The sequence below is a fragment of the Aquarana catesbeiana genome, linkage group LG06 (assembly GCF_042186555.1).
Source record: "Aquarana catesbeiana isolate 2022-GZ linkage group LG06, ASM4218655v1, whole genome shotgun sequence".
Taxonomy (NCBI): Eukaryota; Metazoa; Chordata; class Amphibia; order Anura; family Ranidae; genus Aquarana; species Aquarana catesbeiana.
Window position 1 is genome coordinate 299992431 of NC_133329.1, and position 22532 is coordinate 300014962.

A 22532-nucleotide genomic window follows, 5' to 3' on the forward strand; every position below is an offset into this window, starting at 1 on the left:
GTAACTGGAAGATAGAAGTTGGCCAATAGTTTGCTGTGGCTTTCCCTGTTCCTACTGATGCAAAACTGTCCTTTTTTGAGCTCTCATTAGTGATTGTAAAGATTAAAAAAAAAACAAACAACAGACATAGTACACTTACTCCGATCCTCCTCTTCTCAGGTCCTGACATCCTGTAAATTACCATGAATGTACAGTAGCATGCGGCAACCTGGAAATATGGCAGTGATAACCCATACATGCACAATAGCGAAATGGAAGGTGGCTTATCATCATGCATGTGTACATTATTGTCATATTTGCTTACTACACACTATGCCTTGCATGTGTAGCTAGCGGCAGTGAAGGGCATTATGATATGATGGGATCTGCTGGCCATGGAAGGTGGCTTATTACGCATGTGTAGGAATAAAGTACAGGTTGCAGCTGCAGAGCCCAGTACAATTTGGCTCTCAGTGAATCTGTCTGTAGGGGCTGATTGTTGAGGAATATTCCCATAGATATGTCAGATGGCAAGTCTGTCTACTTCACCCTTGATCTATGTGCTCTCTCCCCGGACACTTGAACCTTGCTCTGTATAATTGCACCTAAGCACAATTTCCCCTTTACTGCCAGTGCACCAATGCACAATACCCCACTCACAGCTACTACTTCACCAATGCATAATACTCCACTTACTACCACTGCGCTGATGTTCAATACTCTACTCACTGCCACTGCACCAACATGCAATATCCCACTCACCACAATGCAATACTATACTCCTGTCCACTGCACCGATGTGCCATACCCACTCACCACCACTGCATTAATGCCCCATATCCCACTCATCGCCACTGCACTGATGCACAATATCCCACTGACCATCATTTCACTAATGTGCAATATCCCACTCACTGCCATGCAATAACTCTCATCACCAATGCACTGATGTGCAATACCCCATTCAATGCCACTGCATCACTTTGCAATATCAGTGATATCTTGCAATATCACTGATGCCCAATAGCCACTCACAGCCACTGTACCAACAAGCAATACCTCACTTTCCACCAATGCACCAACACGAAGTACCCAACTCACCACGATGCAATACATTCACTGCCACAGGAAGATGAAAATCACCACTGCACAGATGCACAATACTCCACTTGCTACCCCTGTAATAATGCCCCACTTTTCGCAACTGCACAGACATACTATACTTCACTTACCACCAATGCATCAACATACATTATCTCAATTACCTCCATACAATACCTCACTCACCATCACAGCACTGACATGCAATACCTACTCACTGCAACTGCACCAACATGCAATACCACAATTACCACCAATGCAACAATGCGTAACATGCAATACCACAATTACCACCAATGTAACAATGCAACTGCACCAACATGCAATACCACAATTACCACCAATGCAACAATGCGTCAACACACCACTTGACGCTCAAAGTCACACTCATGGCTCAATACTCCACCCACTACCACTGTGCTAATGCAAAATACTCCACTCACCATCACTGCACCAACATGCAATACCCTACTTATCACCACTGGACCCCATTCCTCACCCCTGCACCAATGCACAATTCCTAACTTGATGTTACTACAATGACAGTAACTTCTGCACTTGCTGCCCTTGCACTGAAACACACTTCTGCACTTGCCACCATGGCATCGACAGGCACTCTCTACCACTTCACCATCACACACTTCTGCACTCATTAACACAGTACTAAAATGAACTTCTCTTACCACAACTGCACCAGCATACATACAGATAATATTTTTAGAGAGAATGTGTTCTTTTCACTATAAAGCTTTATGTATTTATTGAAATCTGTATAGGGTTTGTGTCACACGGCCAGTTTAGTTGCAAATAATGCATAAAAGAGTAAAAGAAGGAATCTTCATTGATCAATTTGTTTTTTCTTCAGAAAGTGATTGCTCTTTAGTGGACCCTACAGAAGATACCTGGACACTTGTTACACCAGTTCCTCAAGTAAGAAACATTTTAATAGATTTACCAGTTTTGAAGCTTGCATCAAAATATACAATTTGTATTTGCTCAAAGGAATAGAACTAGTCCAGAAACACATTTCAATGGTAAATTAAAGCTTCACATTTTTTTTTTTTTTTTGCTTTATGATTTTTTTTACCAGGATTCCTCATATTTGCACTGATGTCTCTGTTCATCCAGGTATATTTTCAGCTTACCAATATACTGTATACTTCTATAGTCTTCTCATAATATACTGCAATAGTGCCTTTTTTTGATTACTTGAATTTCTACAGGTAATTTGCGAGATATTCAGATCCAGGTATCCAGGAAAAGGATACACAGCCTGTGTGTAGACAGTGGTGGTGTAAACCACAAGTAAACCATGGAAACACATTAATCATGTTTCAAAAGTATAGACCACACAGTGTTATAAAAGCTGACTTCTGACTGGCTGCTATGGGTTTTTTTTTTCACATGTTTGCTCTTCCTTTTTATTATCAGACCAGCCTATATGTATCTATAACATTAGTTTCACAGTGCTGGCATGCTTTGGTGTACATACTTTTGTTTATTGAGAGTGTCCACTAGCAGGTAAGAGAAGAAGGTTTTCCACACCTTATGTCAGATTCTTTGTCAACAATTCAGGGTGCCCATCACTTGTCCTTCACAGCAGATGGGCACATTACATACCAAGGCTATACTCTAAAAAGTGCACTCTAACCAATTCCCTTTATTATGGACAGGAACTTTCCAGGTCTTAAAGTTGAAAGGTAGCTTCCTCCCAGCCAGCTCCCTCTTCCTTCCACCCGACCCTAAAGCCTCCATGGGATTTCTTCAGGGAGGGAGAGAGAATGTGAGAGCCTGGATTTGCGCTTTAAAGACCTTCTAGCACCCACTACCAGTCATTTGGTTGCTTCTCTGCTGGAGACCTTTAACTGTATTGAATAAAATGAATGAAATACAGAGAAGCTGAAAGAATAACTTTTCCAGTATTTGTGTTGATTACAGACCTTGCAGATTACAGAGTTGTAGTTGCTGATTTTACAAAGTACAGTGCAGCTTTTTTCAAGTCAAGTAAAAAATTTGACAAAATTTCAAATAATATTTCAGTTACACATGGCTAAATATAATTCTTTTGACTTAGTTTGAAACCCTTTTCTTTAATTAAAGGGATACCAAACTGACCTGCCCCAAAGTTTATTGATGATTATGAAATAAACATGCAAATAACATTGTCTGGCTGTACTAGTCTCCTGTTCTACTGATGTAGCTTGACAAATTGGAGCTCCCACAGTGACTGCCAAGTAATCAGACTGTGACTAATGCCTTACTACTAGCAATTTGTTTTCATTTTGCTGAAAATTTCCCCCGCCACAGCCGTCATCTTAACAATAAAGCCGCCATGCAACCAATTTTATCCGTACATTACAACACTCTGGTTGAAATACAATAATTCTATTACCATTCTTGGTATTATTTCAAATTCTCAAAGTTTTTAGTAAACTTGGTTATATTAACCCTTTATGAATGTTTTCAATCATGCTAAACCTTATGGTTAAACAAACATGTAGCACCCTCTAGTTAGGTAGGTGCTAGCGTTAGGATTTTTCTAGCAGAGTAGGAAAATTTAGGCAGGCCTAGTTGCTGGCTAGGCCTGTTTGTTTTTATTCTGGGCTGGGAGTGGCTCAGGGCAAGGCTGGGTGACTCACAGGTAGCATCACTGTCCCCTCCCTCTTCTTTCTAGAAGGTTCTAGAAACAGAGGAGGAGAGGAGAGGTGACCAATCCCCAACTTGTATTGTCAGGGGGCAGGCCTTCTTAAATACCTGGGGTCAGCCCAGCTGGGGAGGAGTTGTCGGGTGGAAGAGCTGGAGTGAGAGAGTATGGAGGCTGTATGGGGGGTGACCTTGGGCCAGGCTCGGGTGCATCCAGGAGGAGAGATGAGATCCTGAAGGAGAGGCACATGAGAGAGCAAAGAGAGGAAAGTGGGAGAGAACAGTGCTTAGAGACTCCAGGGAGGACAACTGGTCGCAGCCTGGAGGGCTGGTGAGTGAAGCACAGTCGGGAGGACTGGGGAGGCACTCCTGAGAGACCTGGGAGATTGCAGTTTGAGATGGGTGCAGAACCAGAATAGAGGGCTGTGGGAAGGGCAGTGGAGAGAGAGGTCATTGCAGCCAGGCTGGCTGGCAGGGCCTGAAGAGAGCTATCTGGGATTGGTAGCTGAATAAAAAGACAAAAAAAAAAACAAAAACAAAACTTATGGACTGTTCTATGTCTCTGAGTGTCTGAGAGATGGATGTCAGGCCGGGTAGGGTGACAGGTGAACCACTACATTCAGCAACACCTACGGGGGCATGGTTACAAACACATGATTCAATTTACTGTGAAACAAAAACTTTACGTTGCAATGTTTTTCTGAAACACAAATTTATAAAACAGCAAATGAATGTTTGTTAGCAAGGCATGATGTTAAAAATGTTAAAGCTGAGCAAGGGCTAACCACCCACAGCTTTTTCTGGGTGTTGCAGATAAGTGTGTGTTAGCTCCAAAATATGATCCGGATTAGATATCCAAAGAAAGGGGAAGGACGGAAGGAAGGAAGGAAGGAAGGAAGGAAGGAAGGAAGGAAGGAAGGAAGGAAGGAAGGAAGGAAGGAAGGAAGGAAGGAAGGAAGGAAGGAAGGAAGGAAGGGGTATGTTAAAGAAATATAAAAAATTATAAAGTGGAGCAGTGAAGCCTGCAAGGTCAGTCTGAACCATCTTTGTCCTTAGTAAAATTATACATGATTTAATAGCACCCAGTTTTCTCAAACTGGGTGCTTTGATTATTAGGAATAGAAGAAAACTTAATTTTAGCCATTATGCAAGTCTGAAAAAATCATAATCGTCAAGGTAGTTCATTTTTACCCAGAGTTTGCACAGATGCTATCCAGGGTCCAGGGATTGCTAGAGAGCCATGACAGGAAAGAATGAACAATAAACAGCTTACAACAGCCTCTATGCACAGGTATAAAAAGGTGCAAGATAACTAACATGGTCTACTTTAAAGGTGGTCTGCTAAATTTCATTTGGTTCTTTTTTGATATATTTCTAATATCTTATTCTTATGTTGTGTTTTCCAGTTGCGGTGTCACTGCTATATGCCCAAAAGGGTATCCCCTATAATCTCTGAGCAAGATATTAAGAACACACAGAACAATATAGAGGAACTGCTCTATCAGATAGGGACATTGGTAAGATTTTTCTCCTGAGATTATAAGTGGAGAGACCACAAAGCTTGGTTATAAATAATATGCTCACATTTCTCAGAAAGTAGTATTGATTGTGAGAAATCACATTAACATTAATCAATGAACACTTACAGTTAGTAATAGTTTAACCCCCAAGTTCCTTAGTGAATCATAAATAATAGTGATGTTTTAGTGTGGATGAAGGATGCTTTAGAATTAGCGTGTTATACTAATGTTGGTTTTAGAAATGAGCCTTCTTCCAACCAACCTAATTCTTACACTTCAATTATAAGAGAAGCAATGGAATAAAAAATCTTAATATGGATTTTTTTTATTGGCAATTCCAGAGTTGTTTGGACGGGGCTCTGGCAAAACATAAATACAATGAATTACTGTTATAGATATGTTCTTTAAAGAGTTTATGTCATGGTAATATTAACCCAAAACTGTTATGGGTATAAAGTGCAGGCACCAAGAGGTACCTTCAGCAGCCTCCCAAACCCTCCTGTCATGGATGAATTGTAGGCCATTCTGATGGACAAAACTTCATCATGCCCTAATGCTGAATCTTGCTTTCCACTACCTGCCTCCTGAACATTTCAGATGATCCTATACATAATAGTGACGGGCTAGTATGAAGGGGTGGGGGATTAGTGGCTAGCTCCCAATTACATAACTTTTCTCTTAGGTAAAGTAATACATGATTTATATAAAGGCTGATTAGTATGCTCTCTATTATGCAGGCCATACACATTTTTTTTTTTATTCAACTAGCAGGTTGAACAAGAAAAAATAAACAGATTTCCCCATCCACAAATTTGATGTGGATGAGGAAATCAATCCCGCTGAGCTACTTTATTCTGCTGGTAAGGGGTCTTTTTCCACCGGCAGAATACAAGGGTCACTGTTGCCAGATATCGCCAATGGCACTGGTCGTTTGCGAAAAACTCAACTTGTGTACAACTGGCTAGCCCATTAATGGATCAAAATTCGGCCTGTCCCTGCCTAAACAGCTGAAATTCAATCCATATATAGCCAGCTTTACAATGGCAGATACTTTCCTAAGCTTGTGGGAGGTTGTTAGTTTGGAAAGAGAACAAGTGACCATTAGTCCTGGATGTAGAGTATATTACGTGACTATAAATCTAGGTTTATTTATAGACTGCTAGTTTTTGGGTGTAGGAATAAAGATGTGTCATCAGTCTAGAGTTTTGAGGTTGCTTTGGTTGATCATCTGCTCAGGTTGTAGGGCAGGGATAGGCAACCTTGGCACTCCAGCTGGTGTAAAACGAGAAGCCCATGAGACATTGCAAGACTCTGATGAGACATTACAAGACTCTGACAGCACAGGAATTGCTCCCAGAGGCAGAGGAATTATGGGATTTGTAGTTTAACCAAAGCTGGAGTGTCTACCCCTGTTGTAGGGTGTGTGACATGGCTACTTTTTTGGGGAAATGGTTATTGGTCCAGGAAATGTGATGCAGATCCCAAGCAGTGCATTGGAAGTAGCTATCAGGCCAATTGAGAGATAAACGTTGATTGCATCTGTTTATATTTTTCAACTTAGAAATGACTCATTATGTCCCACCTCATATAGGATGAAAAGTCTCATTGGGATCTTAACTGGAGGTTGGATTACTATCTGCCTGGCTATAGAGAACGCTCTTCCGCAAGACAAAAAAACGGTATTAAGGAGATATAGCACTGCAGATTTTTGTTAACTAATGTTTCTCTATTAAATTTAACCTCTCAGCCATTTTGATTATTTAATTTTAAAAGTCTTGCCTAAAAGCAGGTATCATAACTTGTTTGTTATTACCCTAAATAGCCACAAAATACTCCTCTGTGTACCTTTCTGATTTAAGTTTACAGAGCCTGTTTTCCTTTTTTTTTTTTTACTAAGGCCTTTAAATGAGCTATCCTCCTGTCCAATTCAATAAAGTGTATCTCAAGCTAAACCTTTTTTCTAGTTTTGAATAAAATAGTGATGGGGGATTGATCCTGTTAGTTTATTCTGTCTGTGTATCCACTGGGTGATTCACCCTATTTGTACGAGTGACCATAGTCACTAGGACTGAAAATGAGGAAAAATTCAAAATTCTGATTTGTCAAGAAATAGAAGAGTAGGCTTCCCATGGGGACACTTGTTTCAGGGACAATTTCGGAATGATTACTTCTCACTTCCTGAAACAGGGAATTATAGGAAATATCCCCAGTGGAAAACACAAGGCAAAAAAAAGTTTTAACGTTTCCCTACTCTAGAAGAAAATGTTTGGGCTTTAGGGCAGGCTTCTTAAGGGCACTGGAAAATAGTAATTCTTATCTAGGGAATTCAAGCTTTAGTATCAATGGGAAACTAAAATAGAGAGCGCACAGGGGAAGGTTTCCTAAAAAATAAAGGTGGTAGTACTTTTTACTGTTTATATTTAATAGTTTAGCCACTTTAGCCCTGGAAGGTTTCACCCCTTTCATGACCAAGCCATTTTTTGCGATACAGCAATGCTTTATTTTAACTGACAATTGCGCGCTCATGCTACACTGTACCCAGATAAAATTGATAGCCTTTTTTTTCCCATAAATAGAGCATTTTGATGGTATTTGATCACCTCTGCGGTTTTTATTTTTTGCGCTATGAACAAAAAAACACTGTTACTGTACTAATGACACTGGCAGGGAAGGGGTTAACACCAGGGGCGATCAAAGAGTGTCCCTAGGGGGTGCTTTCTAACTGTGTGGGAGATGGTTTGACTGGGCAAAGAATGAGATCTGTGTTCCTGCTTAGCAAAAACACAAGATCTCTCTCTTTTCCTCTGACAGAACAGCAATCTGCCTTGTTTTCCCTCTTCCGGGAATGGTAGCAGATGGCCAGCAGACATCGGGTCCACCGTACTCGCTGATTGGCTCCCCCTCTGCCTCTGTACCCCGCAGAGCTGCTGCATGGAACGACGTGCAGGTATGACATTTCGCGCAGCCTGGCTGCCTTGCAAATGTTTGGAAGGTGGTCTGGAACCAGTTAAAATGGCTAAAAAGTTGACATTAAAATACTAACTATCAAAAAGTAAAAATTGAATAAGGAAAGCTGCTAATCACATTCTCGATTGTAAGCTTAAAGTGGTTGTAAACCTCTCTGTATCACTTGTAGCTATAGGTAAGCTTATAATAAGGCTTACCTATAGATACTGTAAATATCTACTAAACGTGCGCCGTTTAGGAGATATTTGCTGTACACTGTGCCGGTGATGTCATCGGCACATGCGCTGTGCAGAAACAACCCTCCCCACTAGCAAGTGCTGTGACTGATGGCTCCCGTGCGCATGCTTGGGAGTGACATCATGCGACTCCGGCTAGTCACAGAGCCGAAGTCCGTGGCCCCAGAAGGAAGAGGGGAGAAGGTGGATGCAGCCACCAGTGGGGACAGTGTGGGCTTTGTTTGCAGGTAAGTGCCACATAATGGGCTAGTATGCATTGCATACTAGCCCATTATGCTTTTACTTTGCAGGGAAAAAAAGGAGGAAGTAAAACCCATCAGGGTTTACTTCCTCTTTAATTCAAAAAGCTTTAAGGATCTTTATTTTCAGCCATGTGTCTGTAATTTTCAAATCTCATTGGACTTAGGTGAAAATAACAGTCTATTTGGCAGAGTAAACTTTTTCTCTAAATTTTTGTTGTAGAACTTGTCCTTGGTCCAGGTTACCATGTTCACCTACCCAAGGGCTCGAAATATCAAGAGCCAGACAGCCCCCAGCCAGCTTCCAGATTCTGGGGCTGCTATAAGAAATAATGCTTAACCTGTTCTTTGGTTCCAAATGGTCTTGTCATTTTAGGCCAAAGGAAAAAATGATCCCATCTCTCACTTCCATACATGTTCTACCAATTTTGTCATCTATGCTCTCAGGTGCCCTTTGGTAGAACTATTAGGGCTCTGCAAGCTAGATTTGGTGAACATAGGAGAGCCATTGAGCAGGGTGAAACAAACAATAAATACAGTGTATCTAGACACTTTAAAGAGGTTCATGCCAAATCCACAGCAGGATTACAAGTCTGGAGCATAGATCGGGTTCTCAATACTTTTTCCACGGCACAAAGATTAAAAAAATGTGCAAACAGGAGATGTACTGGATTTTATCCTTGAACACTCTGCAGGGCTTAATGGGGAAATCAAAACCAATACCATCATATTAATCACTTAGCTGTATTACATAGCTATTGTTTTTCTAATATATAATGTTCCTTTTTGTATAGCATTCCCTTAATATTAGTTTATTGTTTAATAATTAAATTCATAAAATGTTTCTGATCTTCTGATGTAAGATCATGTGTGTTCTTTTACCATGGGTCCAAAGTTTTACTTTAAATTCTTTCAATGCCCTAGATTTATTTTGTCCTTCCTTATTAAGTTGGCTCCGACTAAAACCAGTATATTGCTATCACACAGTATCCTGCCCATTTCCTTATATTACCCCTTGCCTTTCTCCTTTGTCTGCAATATAAATGCCACAGAGTTTCCCTGTTCCCCTTATGGTTTGACAAAGGAGTGTCTCGTAGCTCATGTTACCACCCACATCCTATTGACGTCATTACGTCTGACATCACTTCCAGTTCTGGCTCCAATGCTGGCTTGTGTTTCAGTGTGGTTATGGCTCTCGCTGGTGGATACCATCTAAGCCTTGCATCCCTCCTAAGCTGGATTATGCTCGAACAACAGAGCTGCTTCCAGGCTCCAATCTGCCAACTTCTCGGCTGCCCTCTTACTGAGCCCAGCATGTGACTAAGAACTTATAGCAATCTTGTCTTCTCCTACCTTTGTGAGTGTATTTTAACCTCCTTGTTTTAATGTTCTTAATAGATTGGTACACTTAGATGGTGGTGCCTTCTGCTTTTTTATTTGTTTAGTGCACAGAGATCTAATACTCTGCTGGAAGAGCTGCAGCTATTGAACAAGTGGTACTCCCATATTTGGACTCTTTTACCTTGAGACTTTATTATTCTCTATTTTGCGCTATAGAGTTTTCTTTTCTTTGTTCGTTTGGTGAATGAGGTGAACCTTTGCTTACTTTCATCATCAAATTATGTGCAAGAAGAAATACAGTAATTTTATTTTCCTTGTATGTGATTGAATATATTTTGCAAATCAGATTTTGACCACATTCACTTAGTTAAGGTAAAATTCAGCTGCAAAGTGGACAGTCCATTTGCCTTAAGTAAATCAACCCCATTATGTTTCATGTTACCTTACATACTATCTTGTAGACTATATTAGGATATTTCTATGTAGCTTCTACTGCACCATATGATGTCCTATTTTTTGTAAGCTCTCATGTGATTACACATCTTGTCATAGCTCATTGCCTCAGAGGACTAGGTTGCACTGCAATCCAGAATAGTAAGGATCATATACTGTAGATGTTGCATTGCATTGTACTTCCCCTGTATTATTATCCAGTGCATCCCCTCACCAATTACCAATAGTAGAAACAAAAATGAACCACCCCCACCTATAACTACTGTTTGCAGTAAGGAGCACATGGAAGAGTGACACATGTCAAAGAACAACAAACAAAAATTCCTTGCTCATGTACCAGCCAGCCTGCAACAAACCAAATTGACCCTGTTTAACAGTTCATGTTAAATCCAGGGGGTTTAGCTTGCAAATGTGTGCAAACCAAACCCCCTTGGTTTTAATTTGAACTGTAAGTCAGGGTCAGTTTGGTTTGTTGCAGGCTGGCTGGTAAGTGAGCTGGGAATTGGTGTTTGTTGTTCTTTGATAACTGTACAGTCCAATTGACACCAGAGTTATGCCCCGTACACACGGTCGGACTTTGTTCGGACATTCCGACAACAAAATCCTCGGATTTTTTCCGATGGATGTTGGCTCAAACTTGTTTTGCCTACACACGGTCGCACAAAGTTGTCGGAATTTCCGATCGACAAGAATGCGGTGACGTCAAGCACGTACGACGAGACTAGAAAAGGCCAGTTCAGAACCAAGCGCGGCACCCTTTGGGCTCCTTTTGCTAATCTCGTGTTAGTAAAAGTTTGGTGAGAGACGATTCGCGCTTTTTCAGACTCGTGGCTTTCAGATCGTTTTCTGCCGTTCAGTTTGTGCTTGTGGGTTTGTATCTGCTCTTCAGTGCGTGCAGTCAGTTCGTATTGGTAGTTTTCTGTGCGATCTTGTCCGCTCGTTGCTGTTTTTCAGGTCGCTCTTCACAGGCCTTGCTGTTCTTCAGTGCGTTCTGTTACTTCGTTCTGAGCAGCCGACCGTTTTCTAGCCATGTTTCGTATGCGTACTCCTCGTAGAGTTCGTGCTGTGCGGGGGCTTGGTGTTGGGGTCCTGACCTTGACACAAGTCCAGTCCATGAACAGGGTGGGGAGGAGTTCATGGACCAAGAATTGGTTGCTTCAGCGTGACCAGTTCTGTCATATGCCTTTGCTCCGTGAGATCCGTGAGAATAATCCTGATGATTTCAGGAACTTTCTCCGGATGACGGACCCCGTATTTCACCGTTTTTTGGCTTCGCTGACCCTCTATATTAGCAGGCAGGATACCTGCATGAGGCAAGCCATCACTCCGGAGCAGAGGTTGGTCGCTACCTTGCGGTATTTGGCCACAGGGAGAAGCCTGCAGGACTTGAAGTTCTCGACAGGCATCTCCCCCCAGGCTCTGGGTATCATCATCCCAGAGACCTGTTCTGCCATCATCCAGGTCCTGCAGAAGGAGTATATGAAGGTAAGATTTTTATCCTTTTATATCACATTTTATTGTATTGAATGTTTGCTAATATATTGTATTTCTTCCCTCATTCCATAATTACCATGATTGTAATATGCTGTGAATGTCCCCTTTGTCCTCATGCATGCTGGATTTTTATGTAATTATTATTTTAGGTCCTTCATACATATTTGCCCTTCAATAACCTCCCCAGCATGGTGTCTCCTGCCCTATATTCACCTCATGTAGTTACTTAACAATGTATTTTATCAGCTCCATAGTAGTGCTTTACCCCAAACACCCCCTAAAATGTTTTGAAATGTTATTTTTGATTTAAATTAAGGCAGAGTGGCAGAGGCTTTTTTTGTGGTGTCCCCAAATTTTTTGTAACCCTCCCTCCCCCAACTGCTAAGTCAGCTGATCCCAATTCTCTATCTTCAATCATCTATCTGCTGACTTTGCCAAACCCATACACACTATACCCATCTCTTTAGTGCTCAGATTTATGGATTAATTCCCCAAAGCATGTAGTGCAAGGGCCTGCCTGTATACTTTCCAATGGTACTGTTTAAAGTTCTTGTATCCTATTATGATCTTGATAGGTAATAGCAGAATGTCCAAATGTGCTCAAATGTGTACAGTGTGTATTTATATCTTTGTATTATGACACTTCTTACCTGTCCAGTGGGCTGCCAATAGTGTAACTAAGGAGGGGCTGTTCCAAGTAATACCCTGTATTTAGGCATTCATCTCTCAATGAAGTGAAGAGGGTTACCTGTCCAAGAGTTCCCCCCCCCCTATAATGTTAGAAATGGCCCATGAGGGGGGGAGGGGGAATATGATAGGTGTACCTTATACTTTGTTGTTGTTAAATTCCCCTTAATAAATGCTATCTGGAGGTTGACCCATAATGTTTGTGTCTAATCTGCTTGCCAGGTTTCTGTGAAAAAATAGTAATGTTTATTGTTTTTTCCTCAACAGTTTCCTTCCACGCCACAGGAATGGCAGACTGTGGCCTCCCACTTTGCCCAGCGGTGGGACTTTCCTAACTGCGGAGGGGCAATTGATGGGAAACACGTCCACATCGTCCCACCACCCAACTCGGGGTCGTACTATTATAATTACAAGGGGTTTAATAGTATAGTGATGTTGGCGGTGGTGTCGGCTAATTACGACTTCTTGTATGTGGACGTGGGGAAGAATGTTCTCCATAATTTTCTACAAAAACATTCAGCCAACTATGCTGGCTCAGTTGGGCCTGAGGCCGGAATCCCAAATACATCAACAATGACGGCACTTGAAAGCGGCCGTCCTGGCTTGCCCTCCCTGAATGCCCGTGATGTCCGGTTACGATACCTGGAGTTCTTTGCGGGTAGGGGGGCTATCAATATGCCAGACAATCTGTGACACCTTTTTCAAATAAAAAACAACCAAAAGAAATTCTTGGTGGACATTTACTGCTTGTGTTTGTTTTAGCTGACCCTGACAGAAATGTGTTGAGTGCAGAAAATGTTGTGATTGGGTAACCTTATAAAAAACAGTGTTGGCTGGTACTTCCTAAATGCAAAAACACATTTCACTACAAGTGCACTTGCAACTGCACTGAACCTGCCCTTGTAGTGCAAAGAGGATTTGCCCTTAGGAAATAACCCCCATTTGTGCATAAAACAACAATTACATCACCCCAAAAGTGTTGTAGTGTTGAGACAATAATCCACACATTCTTGAGTAAGGCACTTTTTTATACCTGCACAATCACATGCGCATTTACCAAAGGTTTTTAAAACAAACCAACATGTTTGTTGTATAACAATGTTTGCAGTAGCATTATGAAAAATCAAAATATCCATTTCAGATAAAACAGGCCTGTGTAAAACCAACAAGAAAGCCAAAAAACTTGAACTTACAAAGTTCACATTAGGTAAAACCTGAAGGCTAGATCAGACATCAGTATTTAGGAACTGGGTTTGATCTAGCGTTCAGATGGGGGGAAATCACCCCTGGAAAAGCCAAATTTGGAAGATGCACACCAATTTACGAATGGCAACATGTGCTATCTGCCATCAGGGGGGATCAAGGGACGTGTTTTGGGGGAGAAAGCCTTTCCTCAATGCGACTTTATAATTGAGGAAGGTGTTGCACCCCCAAAACGCGTCCATTGATCTCCTGTGATGGCAGATAGCACATGTTGGCACACTGTGTGCATCCTCCAAATTTGGCTTTTCTAAACATTTTAAAAATTTTTGGAAGATTGGACCACATTAATAAAACAGGTGATTTTGTGGGGTTTAAATTCACCCCAAAACATCAATGATGTTATTATTTTTTTTAATAACATCACTGATTTGGTTCTGGATGTTTTGCAATTGGAGATTACACCCCATGATCTCCCCGATAAGTATCTGGGCACTTTCTGAAGTAAAGCGTTCAGGATCCCTCACATCACGATCACCTAAAAAGAGATAAAGAACAAAAAAAAGGTCTCAAAAATCTGCCACCATCCATCTCTTTTACCTGAGCCTGTGGTCGCAGACACTCACCTGTTGTGGTGCCAATCTCCACCACGTCTTCTTCTTCCTCCTGCTCTTCTTCTTCGTTTGGGGGTATTTCACCTTCTTCCATAGGTGGGGGGTCTGTGGTCTCCTCGGATGAGGGCTGTCCTCCGAGTCTTTTCTCCCCTATGTAAAACAAAAATGGTATAATTAGCACACAGATATTTGATGGCAGAACTAGAAATAGGAAACATTGCTTGGAAGTGGGGTACAATTGTCTATTTTAGCCGAGTTCCAAGATGTATATTTTTTTTATTGCCCTTTGTCAAGCTGCAATACTTTACATGTTTGGTACAAGCTTCACAGATGTAGCCCCCCCTATAGTATACACTGGAGCACCTGTGTGCCCCCCTAATAAAAATGGTGTTCTGGGGTCCCACACTAGTGCTCCAGTGTCCAGATGTGAAAACAGCTGCTCAGTGTCCTCTCTTTACACACAATCTAGTTGTCATTTCATTCTAGTAACAAACCCATCTACACAAACAAATCTTTGGCATCCAAGTAGGCCCCAAAAAATGTGTGAAAATGCATATGGCCTAAACAATGGTGTTCTAGAGGCCGAAATAAAAATGTTTGATACGAACGAATAATGGGCCCATGAACATTAAAGTTGCCCTTTTAAACGTTACAATTAATAAAAGCATATGGAGCAGAACGAACGTAATAAAGACAGAAAGAATAGGAACACAGCACAACTACTTACTTTTTTGCAGCACTCTCCGGATCTTTCGGTACTGCTCTAGCTCTCTCAACTTCAGGTCCGACCACCGCTTCCTGAGCTGATCTTTAGACCTTCGTTCCCCCGAAATTCCGCTCTAGACTCCTGACCACTTTACCAATGATTTCTGCCTTTCGGATGTTGGGGTTGGGGTAAGGCCCATATTTTCCGTCATAGTCGGACTTCCTCATGATGTGTACCATCTCCAACATCTCCCCAAACGACATATTTGTGGCCTTAAAACGTCTCCTTCTGGATCGGGACGTGCCTGGATCCGGCCTTTCCTCCTCCTCCTCCTCGTTGCTATAATTAGCATGCACCTGCTGTAACTCTGCCATCATGCTCTTCACCCACTGCGCCGAACGAAAAGGGGCGGGGAATACACTAGAAAGAACGTCAGGGGCGGGCGGAGTTACACGCATGCGCAGTGTGTATAAAGCGTAACACGCGTGCGTATTACGTACGATCTGTGAGCGGAGGAAGGAGCATTGGACGCGCCGATCGTAAGAACGAAGGTAAGAGACAAACTTGTGCCTATACTGCTTCTAGATTGAGGCCTATATTGTAACAAGATTAGGAGAGTTTTGTCTGACATTAGGCTTTGTCTTGTGTTGTGTCTTGCAGTGAACATGGATATCTTAATGAGAGATACTGACTTCATGTCACTATTCATTGATATGCTAAGTGAGCTGCCCTGTCTGTGGGAGATTACCCACCCCCATTTCAAGAACCAAGCAAAGAGGAAGGCAGCACTGGAGCAATTGTGTGAAATTGTGAAGCAGGTGATCCCCACGGCAGACATCACTTATTTAAAGATTTTCATTGGTGGCCTGAGGAGCACATATCTGAGGGAGCGCAAGAAAGTCCTGGATTCACAGAGATCCGGAGCAGCAGGTGACATCTATGTCCCCAGGATGTTGTACTACGACAGGCTGCACTTTCTGGCAGGCCAGACTGAACCCAGGTCATCACTCTCCAGTCTTCCTTCCACGCTTCCTTCCCCCCTGGCTGAGGCTTCTGACGCCCAACCTGGGCCTTCCAGGCCGCATGTGGAGGAGCCCAGATTGAGCCAGGTATAGCATTCCTCTAAATATTTCTGCTTGTCCAATCAATGATGTTAACTAGATGTTAGTTTGGAGTACTAATTTAGGATTGTGATTGATGATGCAAAACATTACAACTATGTCCCTTTTTCATACACAGGGAAGTCTCAGCCAGGAGGTGGCCGGGCCGAGCCGGCTGGCTGATCTGCAGGTCCCTCCACCCCCCCTGAAAAGAGAAAGTGGCAGTAGGACGAGTGCCCTAGAGGAGGCGGCTATCAGATTCTTTTGGAGGGCTACAGAGGTCCTGGGAGCACCCCACACCAGGCAGGAGAACATTGCTGCCTTCATAGCATATAAAATGCAGAGGATGGAGGAGGGCCAAAAAGCCATGTGTGAGGCCCTCATATCAGAGTCTCTGGAGAAAGGTATGAGGGGCCAAATTACACCTCACACACAGCTTTGGGATGGTCCTCCTCCTCCTCCCTCTCCTCCAGGTCCTTCCAGTCCTCCTCCAGGTCCTCCCAGTCCGCCTCCAGGTCCCCCCAGTCCTCCTCCTCCTCCAGGTCCTACTCCTCCTCCTGCCACATCTCCAACTGCACAGCCACAGCCCGGAAGGAAGTGCGAAAGGAAGACCAGACAGTGATTGCCCTGGGTCCAGTCTGGTCGGCCAAAAAATGCAGCCTCTTGTGGTACCACAGCCTGGGGACACAGATGTCATCTGCTGCTATCCGGATCTCTGCGAATCCCGGACCAGACTGCACTCCCTTACATATGGACTCCTCAGGCCACCAATTTTGATGTTGAAGAATTGATGTCTGCCGTGGGGGTCCCAGGCTTCGCTAATTTCTCCTGTTGATCCAGTGTTGCCTCCCTCTTTGTTTGGTTCTGATCCCTTAATAAAGGATTTTTGTTTTGAATTATACTCTCCTATGTGTTTTACTTCAAAAATGACAGTTTGTTTGTGAGGATTCAGGTACATTTCTAATATACAATGTGAAATGAACAACAACAAACAATCTCCTTGAGATTAAATAATAAAAGATATCAATGGTGTTGGGGTAACTTGCCACACAAAACACACACAAAAATATTCTGGAGTAAAAATAAAAATAACATTGAACAAAGATCAGCCTTGGAAAAAATCCAAACATTAAAGAAAAAAAAAGGCTTAAAAACAAAATAAAAAAAACATAAAAAATATAAAACTGTCAGATGTGACAACTAATAACAATATATTGAGGGAATCCCACTGAAAAAACACAAATAAAAGTTTGTGAGAAGTGTGTGTGAATATGAGCAGCAAAACTACTTAATTCTTGTCACATTATAAAGAAGAAGAGAGTGCGCTGTATTAAACCATTTTTTACATTGCAGCGTGACGAAAGTGCTGTATCCATTGCGAACGCTAAGTTTACCAGAACGAGCTGTCCCGTGTCGGAATTTCTTCTGAGCATGCGTGGCACTTTGTGCGTCGGAACAGGCCACACACGGTCGGAATTGACGCGATCGGATTTTGTTGTCGGAAAATTTTATCTCCTGCTGTCCAACTTTGTGTGTCGGAAAATCCGATGGAAAATGTCCAATGGCGCCTACACACGGTCGGAATTTCCGACAACACGCTCCGATCGGACATTGTCCATCGGAAAATCCGACCGTGTGTACGGGGCATTAGACCTACTTCACTCAGTTATCAGCACTCAGTAACAGAACTGGTCAGCCAAATCCCCTTACTTCTTCTGCAATACAACACTTGTGATGAGGGGTGTGACTGTTACTCAGCAATTCATGAATTAAGCACTAACATGGGAGGGCAGAAAGTAGCTTTATTAAGGGAGAGAAAAAAGGTAGACAAGGGTACAAAGACTATAAGGGGTACAATGTTATAATGAATAAAAATGTATAAAACTTTATATTGACTTTAGTTCCATACTATTTTTTTGTTTCTTATTTTAGTGGAACCCCAGCCTGCACAATGTCACAAAAAGGGCAAAAATACAGATGTTTTTCAGAGGCTATATGCTCAAAGAAGAAGGTGAGGCCACTATATATTGATTGAAATACCATACATAAAGCTACATTTAACAAAACTTTCTATGGGCTCTTGTGTATGTCTTTGGACTGAGTTCCATTCAGCACTTTTGGAAATGTGGTTCTGGAGAAGGAGGGGGTGTTGTTATATAAGGTTCAAACAGTAAATATTAAAATCTTCAAAGCAAGCTGAGCCAAAAAAGAGATCAAGTCCAATAATTTAGTGTTCCGCTGTTTTTCAAGCTTTCTGGTGTAAGCTGTTGGGTTACCCAAACAGGAAAATGCTTTTTTTGTTCCCAAATATCTAGAGTACACTCCTTACTGTCTCAAAAATGGTTAGGTTATTGGTTAGTATATCAGATATGCTATCTCATGCAGTTTTAAATAAGCACTAACATTTATAATACTGCAAGTATGAGAACATTTTGAAAGTTTTTCTGTATATTTCTCATGGCGGAAAACTTGACATTACATTATTGACATCCTGCTGAAAGTGTTGACTTTCTTTGGCTTTGTACTTTCTTACCCTAGGTTCACACCTATGCATTTTTGTGTGTTTTGCAGTCTACAGAAATGCACTACAGTCCATTTAACACGGTTTCCTATGGTACAAGTTCACATCTATGCGTTGCGCAGCCGGTGCCTTTTTGGAAAGTGTCGGGGACTTTTTTCCCACTATTTGCGGGTAATAGACTTCAATGGGACAGCACCAGAAATGCAAGTGTCATGTTTGCGATGCAATTTTTGATGTGTTTTGCGTTTTTTCATTTAATACTGTATATAGCTAGTTGCTAAGCAGGGGGCTGGGAAGCCAACGACTGCATCCTTAACAACCAATGAGTCATCAGCTGTCAGCGGGGTCTAGTATTGACTCAGAGGGGACCCCCCCACCAAAGTAGAAAAGAATGGCATATCAGCCGACGACTGCATCCTTAACAACCAATGAGTCATCAGCTGTCAGCGGGGTCTAGTATTGATTCAGAGGGGACCCCCCCACCAAAGTAGAAAAGAATGGCATATCAGACCCTTATCAGAGCATGCTGCCCAGCAGGTCAGGAAAGGGAGGGGACAAGCGAGCGCCCCCTCCTGAACCATACCAAGCCGCATGCCCTCAACATGAGGGGGGTGGCTCTGCGCCTCCACACCAAAGCACCTTGCCCCCATGCTGATGAGGACAAGGGTCTCTTCCCAACAACCCTGGACAGTGGTTGTGGGGGTCTGTGGGAGGGGGGCTTATCGGAATCTGGAAGCCCCCCTGTAAAAAGCCCCTTTGTGAATGGGTATTGGGTACATCGTACCCCTACCCGTTCACCTGACAAAAAGTAGTGAAATGTAAAAAGCATCAAACCGGTTTTTGACTAAGGATGGGTGAACGGTTTGGCCGGAGCATAAGTTCGGGCCGAACTTTCGTTGTTTGGTCGTTCGGCGAACAGCAGAACAAATGGGTCATTCAAACATTTGTTCCGCCCTCTGAACCGACTGCAATGCATTGCGGCACTGAACAGTGCATTGCAAGCCCTGATTGGCTGAAGCAGTGAAAGCTTCAGTCCATCAGGGCACAGAGCACTGTCAGAGTCTTGACTGGACACTGTCATCATGACTTTATCCAATCATGGCTTATTCCCGCCCCACAGTATAAAAGTATTCTTTCAATGGCAGCCATTTTCAGTGTGATTTCGGTGTGGAGAGAGATAGAACAGTGCTCTGTTCAGTGCTATTAGCTAGTTAGTGTGCTATACTGTGCTATTTTGCTTCAATTGTCAGTGTAGAATATTAGTTTAGTGTCTAGGGATAGTGTGAGTGTAGGGAGGAGGACAATCATTCAGCTTTGCATAGTGTGCAGCTAGAGTAGGGACAGCTCAGATAGTTTAACTGTAGTGTAGTGACTGAGACCGTGTCATTCATGCATACATTAGTGTAGAGTAGGGACAGCCCATATAGTTTCAGTGTAGTGTGGTGAGAACGTGCCAGTAATCTTGACATTAGTGTATAGCTAGAGTAGGGACAATTCAGATAGCGTCAGTGTAGTGACGGTCGAACACGGTCTATTTTATTGCGTTACTGCCAGTTTAACGGCATTTACTTCTGTGTGCGTTACTGCCAGTTTAACGGCATTTACTTCTGCGTGCATTACTGCCAGTTTAATGCCATATCGTTTTGTGTGTGTTACTGCCAGTTTAACGCCATGTAGTTCTGTGTGCGTTACTGCCAGTTTAGCACCATATCGTTTTGTGTGCGTTACTGTCAGTTTAACGCCATATAGTTTTGTGTGTGTTACTGCCAGTTTAACGCCATATAGTTCTGTGTGCGTTACTGCCAATTTAACGCCATATAGTTCTGTGTGCGTTACTGCCAGTTTAGCGCCATATAGTTTTGCATGCATTACTGCTAGTTTAATGCCATATCGTTTTGTGTGCCTTACTGCCAGTTTAACGCCATATCGTTTTGCGTGCGTTACTGCCAATTTAACACCATATAGTTCTGTGTGCGTTACTGCCAGTTTAACTCCATATAGTTTTGCATGCGTTACTGCCAGTTTAACGCCATATGGTTCTGTGTGTGTTACTGCCAGTTTAACGCCATATAGTTTTGTGCGTTACTGCCAGTTTAACACCATTTACTTCTGTGTGCGTTACTACCAGTTTAATGCCACATAGTTTAGCGTGCATTACTGCCAGATTAATGCCGTATCGTTTTGTGTGCGTTACTGCCAGTTTAATGCCATATAGTTCTGTGTGCCTTACTGTCAGTTTAACGCCATATAGTTTTGTGCGTTACTGACAGTTTAACGCCATTTACTTCTGTGTGCATTACTGCCAGTTTAACGCAATATTATTCTGTGTGCATTACTGCCAGTTTAAAGTCATATTGTTTTGTGTGCATTACTTCCAGTTTAAAGTCATATTGTTTTGTGTGCGTTACTGCCAGCTTAACACCATATCATTTTGCGTGCGTTACTGCCAGTTTAACGCCATATAATTATGTGTGTATTTCTGCCAGTTTAACACCATATAGTACTTTTGGAGCATTATATTGCACTGTATATTATAGTGTATCTGTGGAGTGTGTCTGTGTTCTCTGTTTAGTGAATTGCCGTGCTATCCAGCCACAGCATGGTGGACTGGCTTACTAAACCTTTCTCATCCTCCTCATCCTCTGTCACACAAGCAGAGACAAGTGTGCAGTCCCCTGCAGTTACCAGAGTGGATAAACCTGCCTCCTTGTCCACATCTATTGCTGTCATAGCCCCAACATCAGCCACTGAGGAGTCAGCGGAGTTATTTGATCACAGCGAACAATAAAATATACTATGCTGATAAGTAGTAAATTGGTGTAAAAAAATCGAATGCACAATACAAACAGTGGTGAAAAAGGTAGTGAAAAAAATAGTGAAAAATGTGTAAATATCGAAAACTTCAAATATATATCAATAATCCTTGGTGAAAAAATTAAGTAAAAAAATGGAAATAAACCAAATAATTAAAAACTGCTCTTGTGTGAAAAGTGCTCTGATCACCACTAAAAGTAATAAATAATACATGTACATGTGCGCTAATAATTAACTTCCCATTAAATTGATGTTGTATCCGTGAAAATAAAAATAAATATAAAAAAATATATAATATATATCGGTGATCCCTAATCAATACAAAACCATAATTATTGGTGTACAAAATATAAAAAGCAACTTCATAAAAAACGTCCAAAAAATATAAAAACAGACTCAAGGTATAGAAATTTATACCAGCAATTAAAACTCAGTCCTTAGACAAATATAACAAATGTTCACTTAATATTCAGATATGTTGGAACCGATTTTCTTCAATTAATCAGCAGGGAGCTGCCTAAATCAGCCCTGCAGCTCTGAGGCTGATAGCTGGTTGAATACAAATCCTCCCAGTTTGTAATTGATATTGCAGAAAGATAAAAAAGAGAAATATATCATTGCGCAATGAAAACAAACTTTATGAGGTAATCTGCATCCACATCAATATTCACTCACTGTGTAGGAAAATAGACAGCGCTTGAGAAGCAATCAGAAGCAGTATCGTGTAGTTTTCCACTCACCGCTAACACTGTGTGTCAGGTGACGTCACTGGCTGCTCCCGACATGTTGCTTTATCAAGGGACCCTTGATAAAGTCACGTGACATGTGACGCAACGCGTCGGGAGGAGCCTTTCTGCAATATCAATTACAAACTGGGAGGATTTTTATTCAACCAGCTATCAGCCTCAGAGCTGCAG

General features: G+C 42.0%; 1 protein-coding gene across 1 annotated transcript in view; it reads left to right on the forward strand.

Annotated features, from left to right (window-relative positions):
- Window positions 1-22532, forward strand: part of LOC141147766 (uncharacterized) — a 441336-nt gene that overhangs the window by 402628 nt on the left and 16176 nt on the right. The window contains exons 10-13 of the mRNA XM_073634947.1: window positions 1946-2010; window positions 5130-5240; window positions 6835-6922; window positions 18213-18291. Of these exons, the coding sequence (XP_073491048.1) occupies window positions 1946-2010; window positions 5130-5240; window positions 6835-6922; window positions 18213-18291 (343 nt within the window). The remainder of the gene's footprint in view (window positions 1-1945; window positions 2011-5129; window positions 5241-6834; window positions 6923-18212; window positions 18292-22532) is intronic.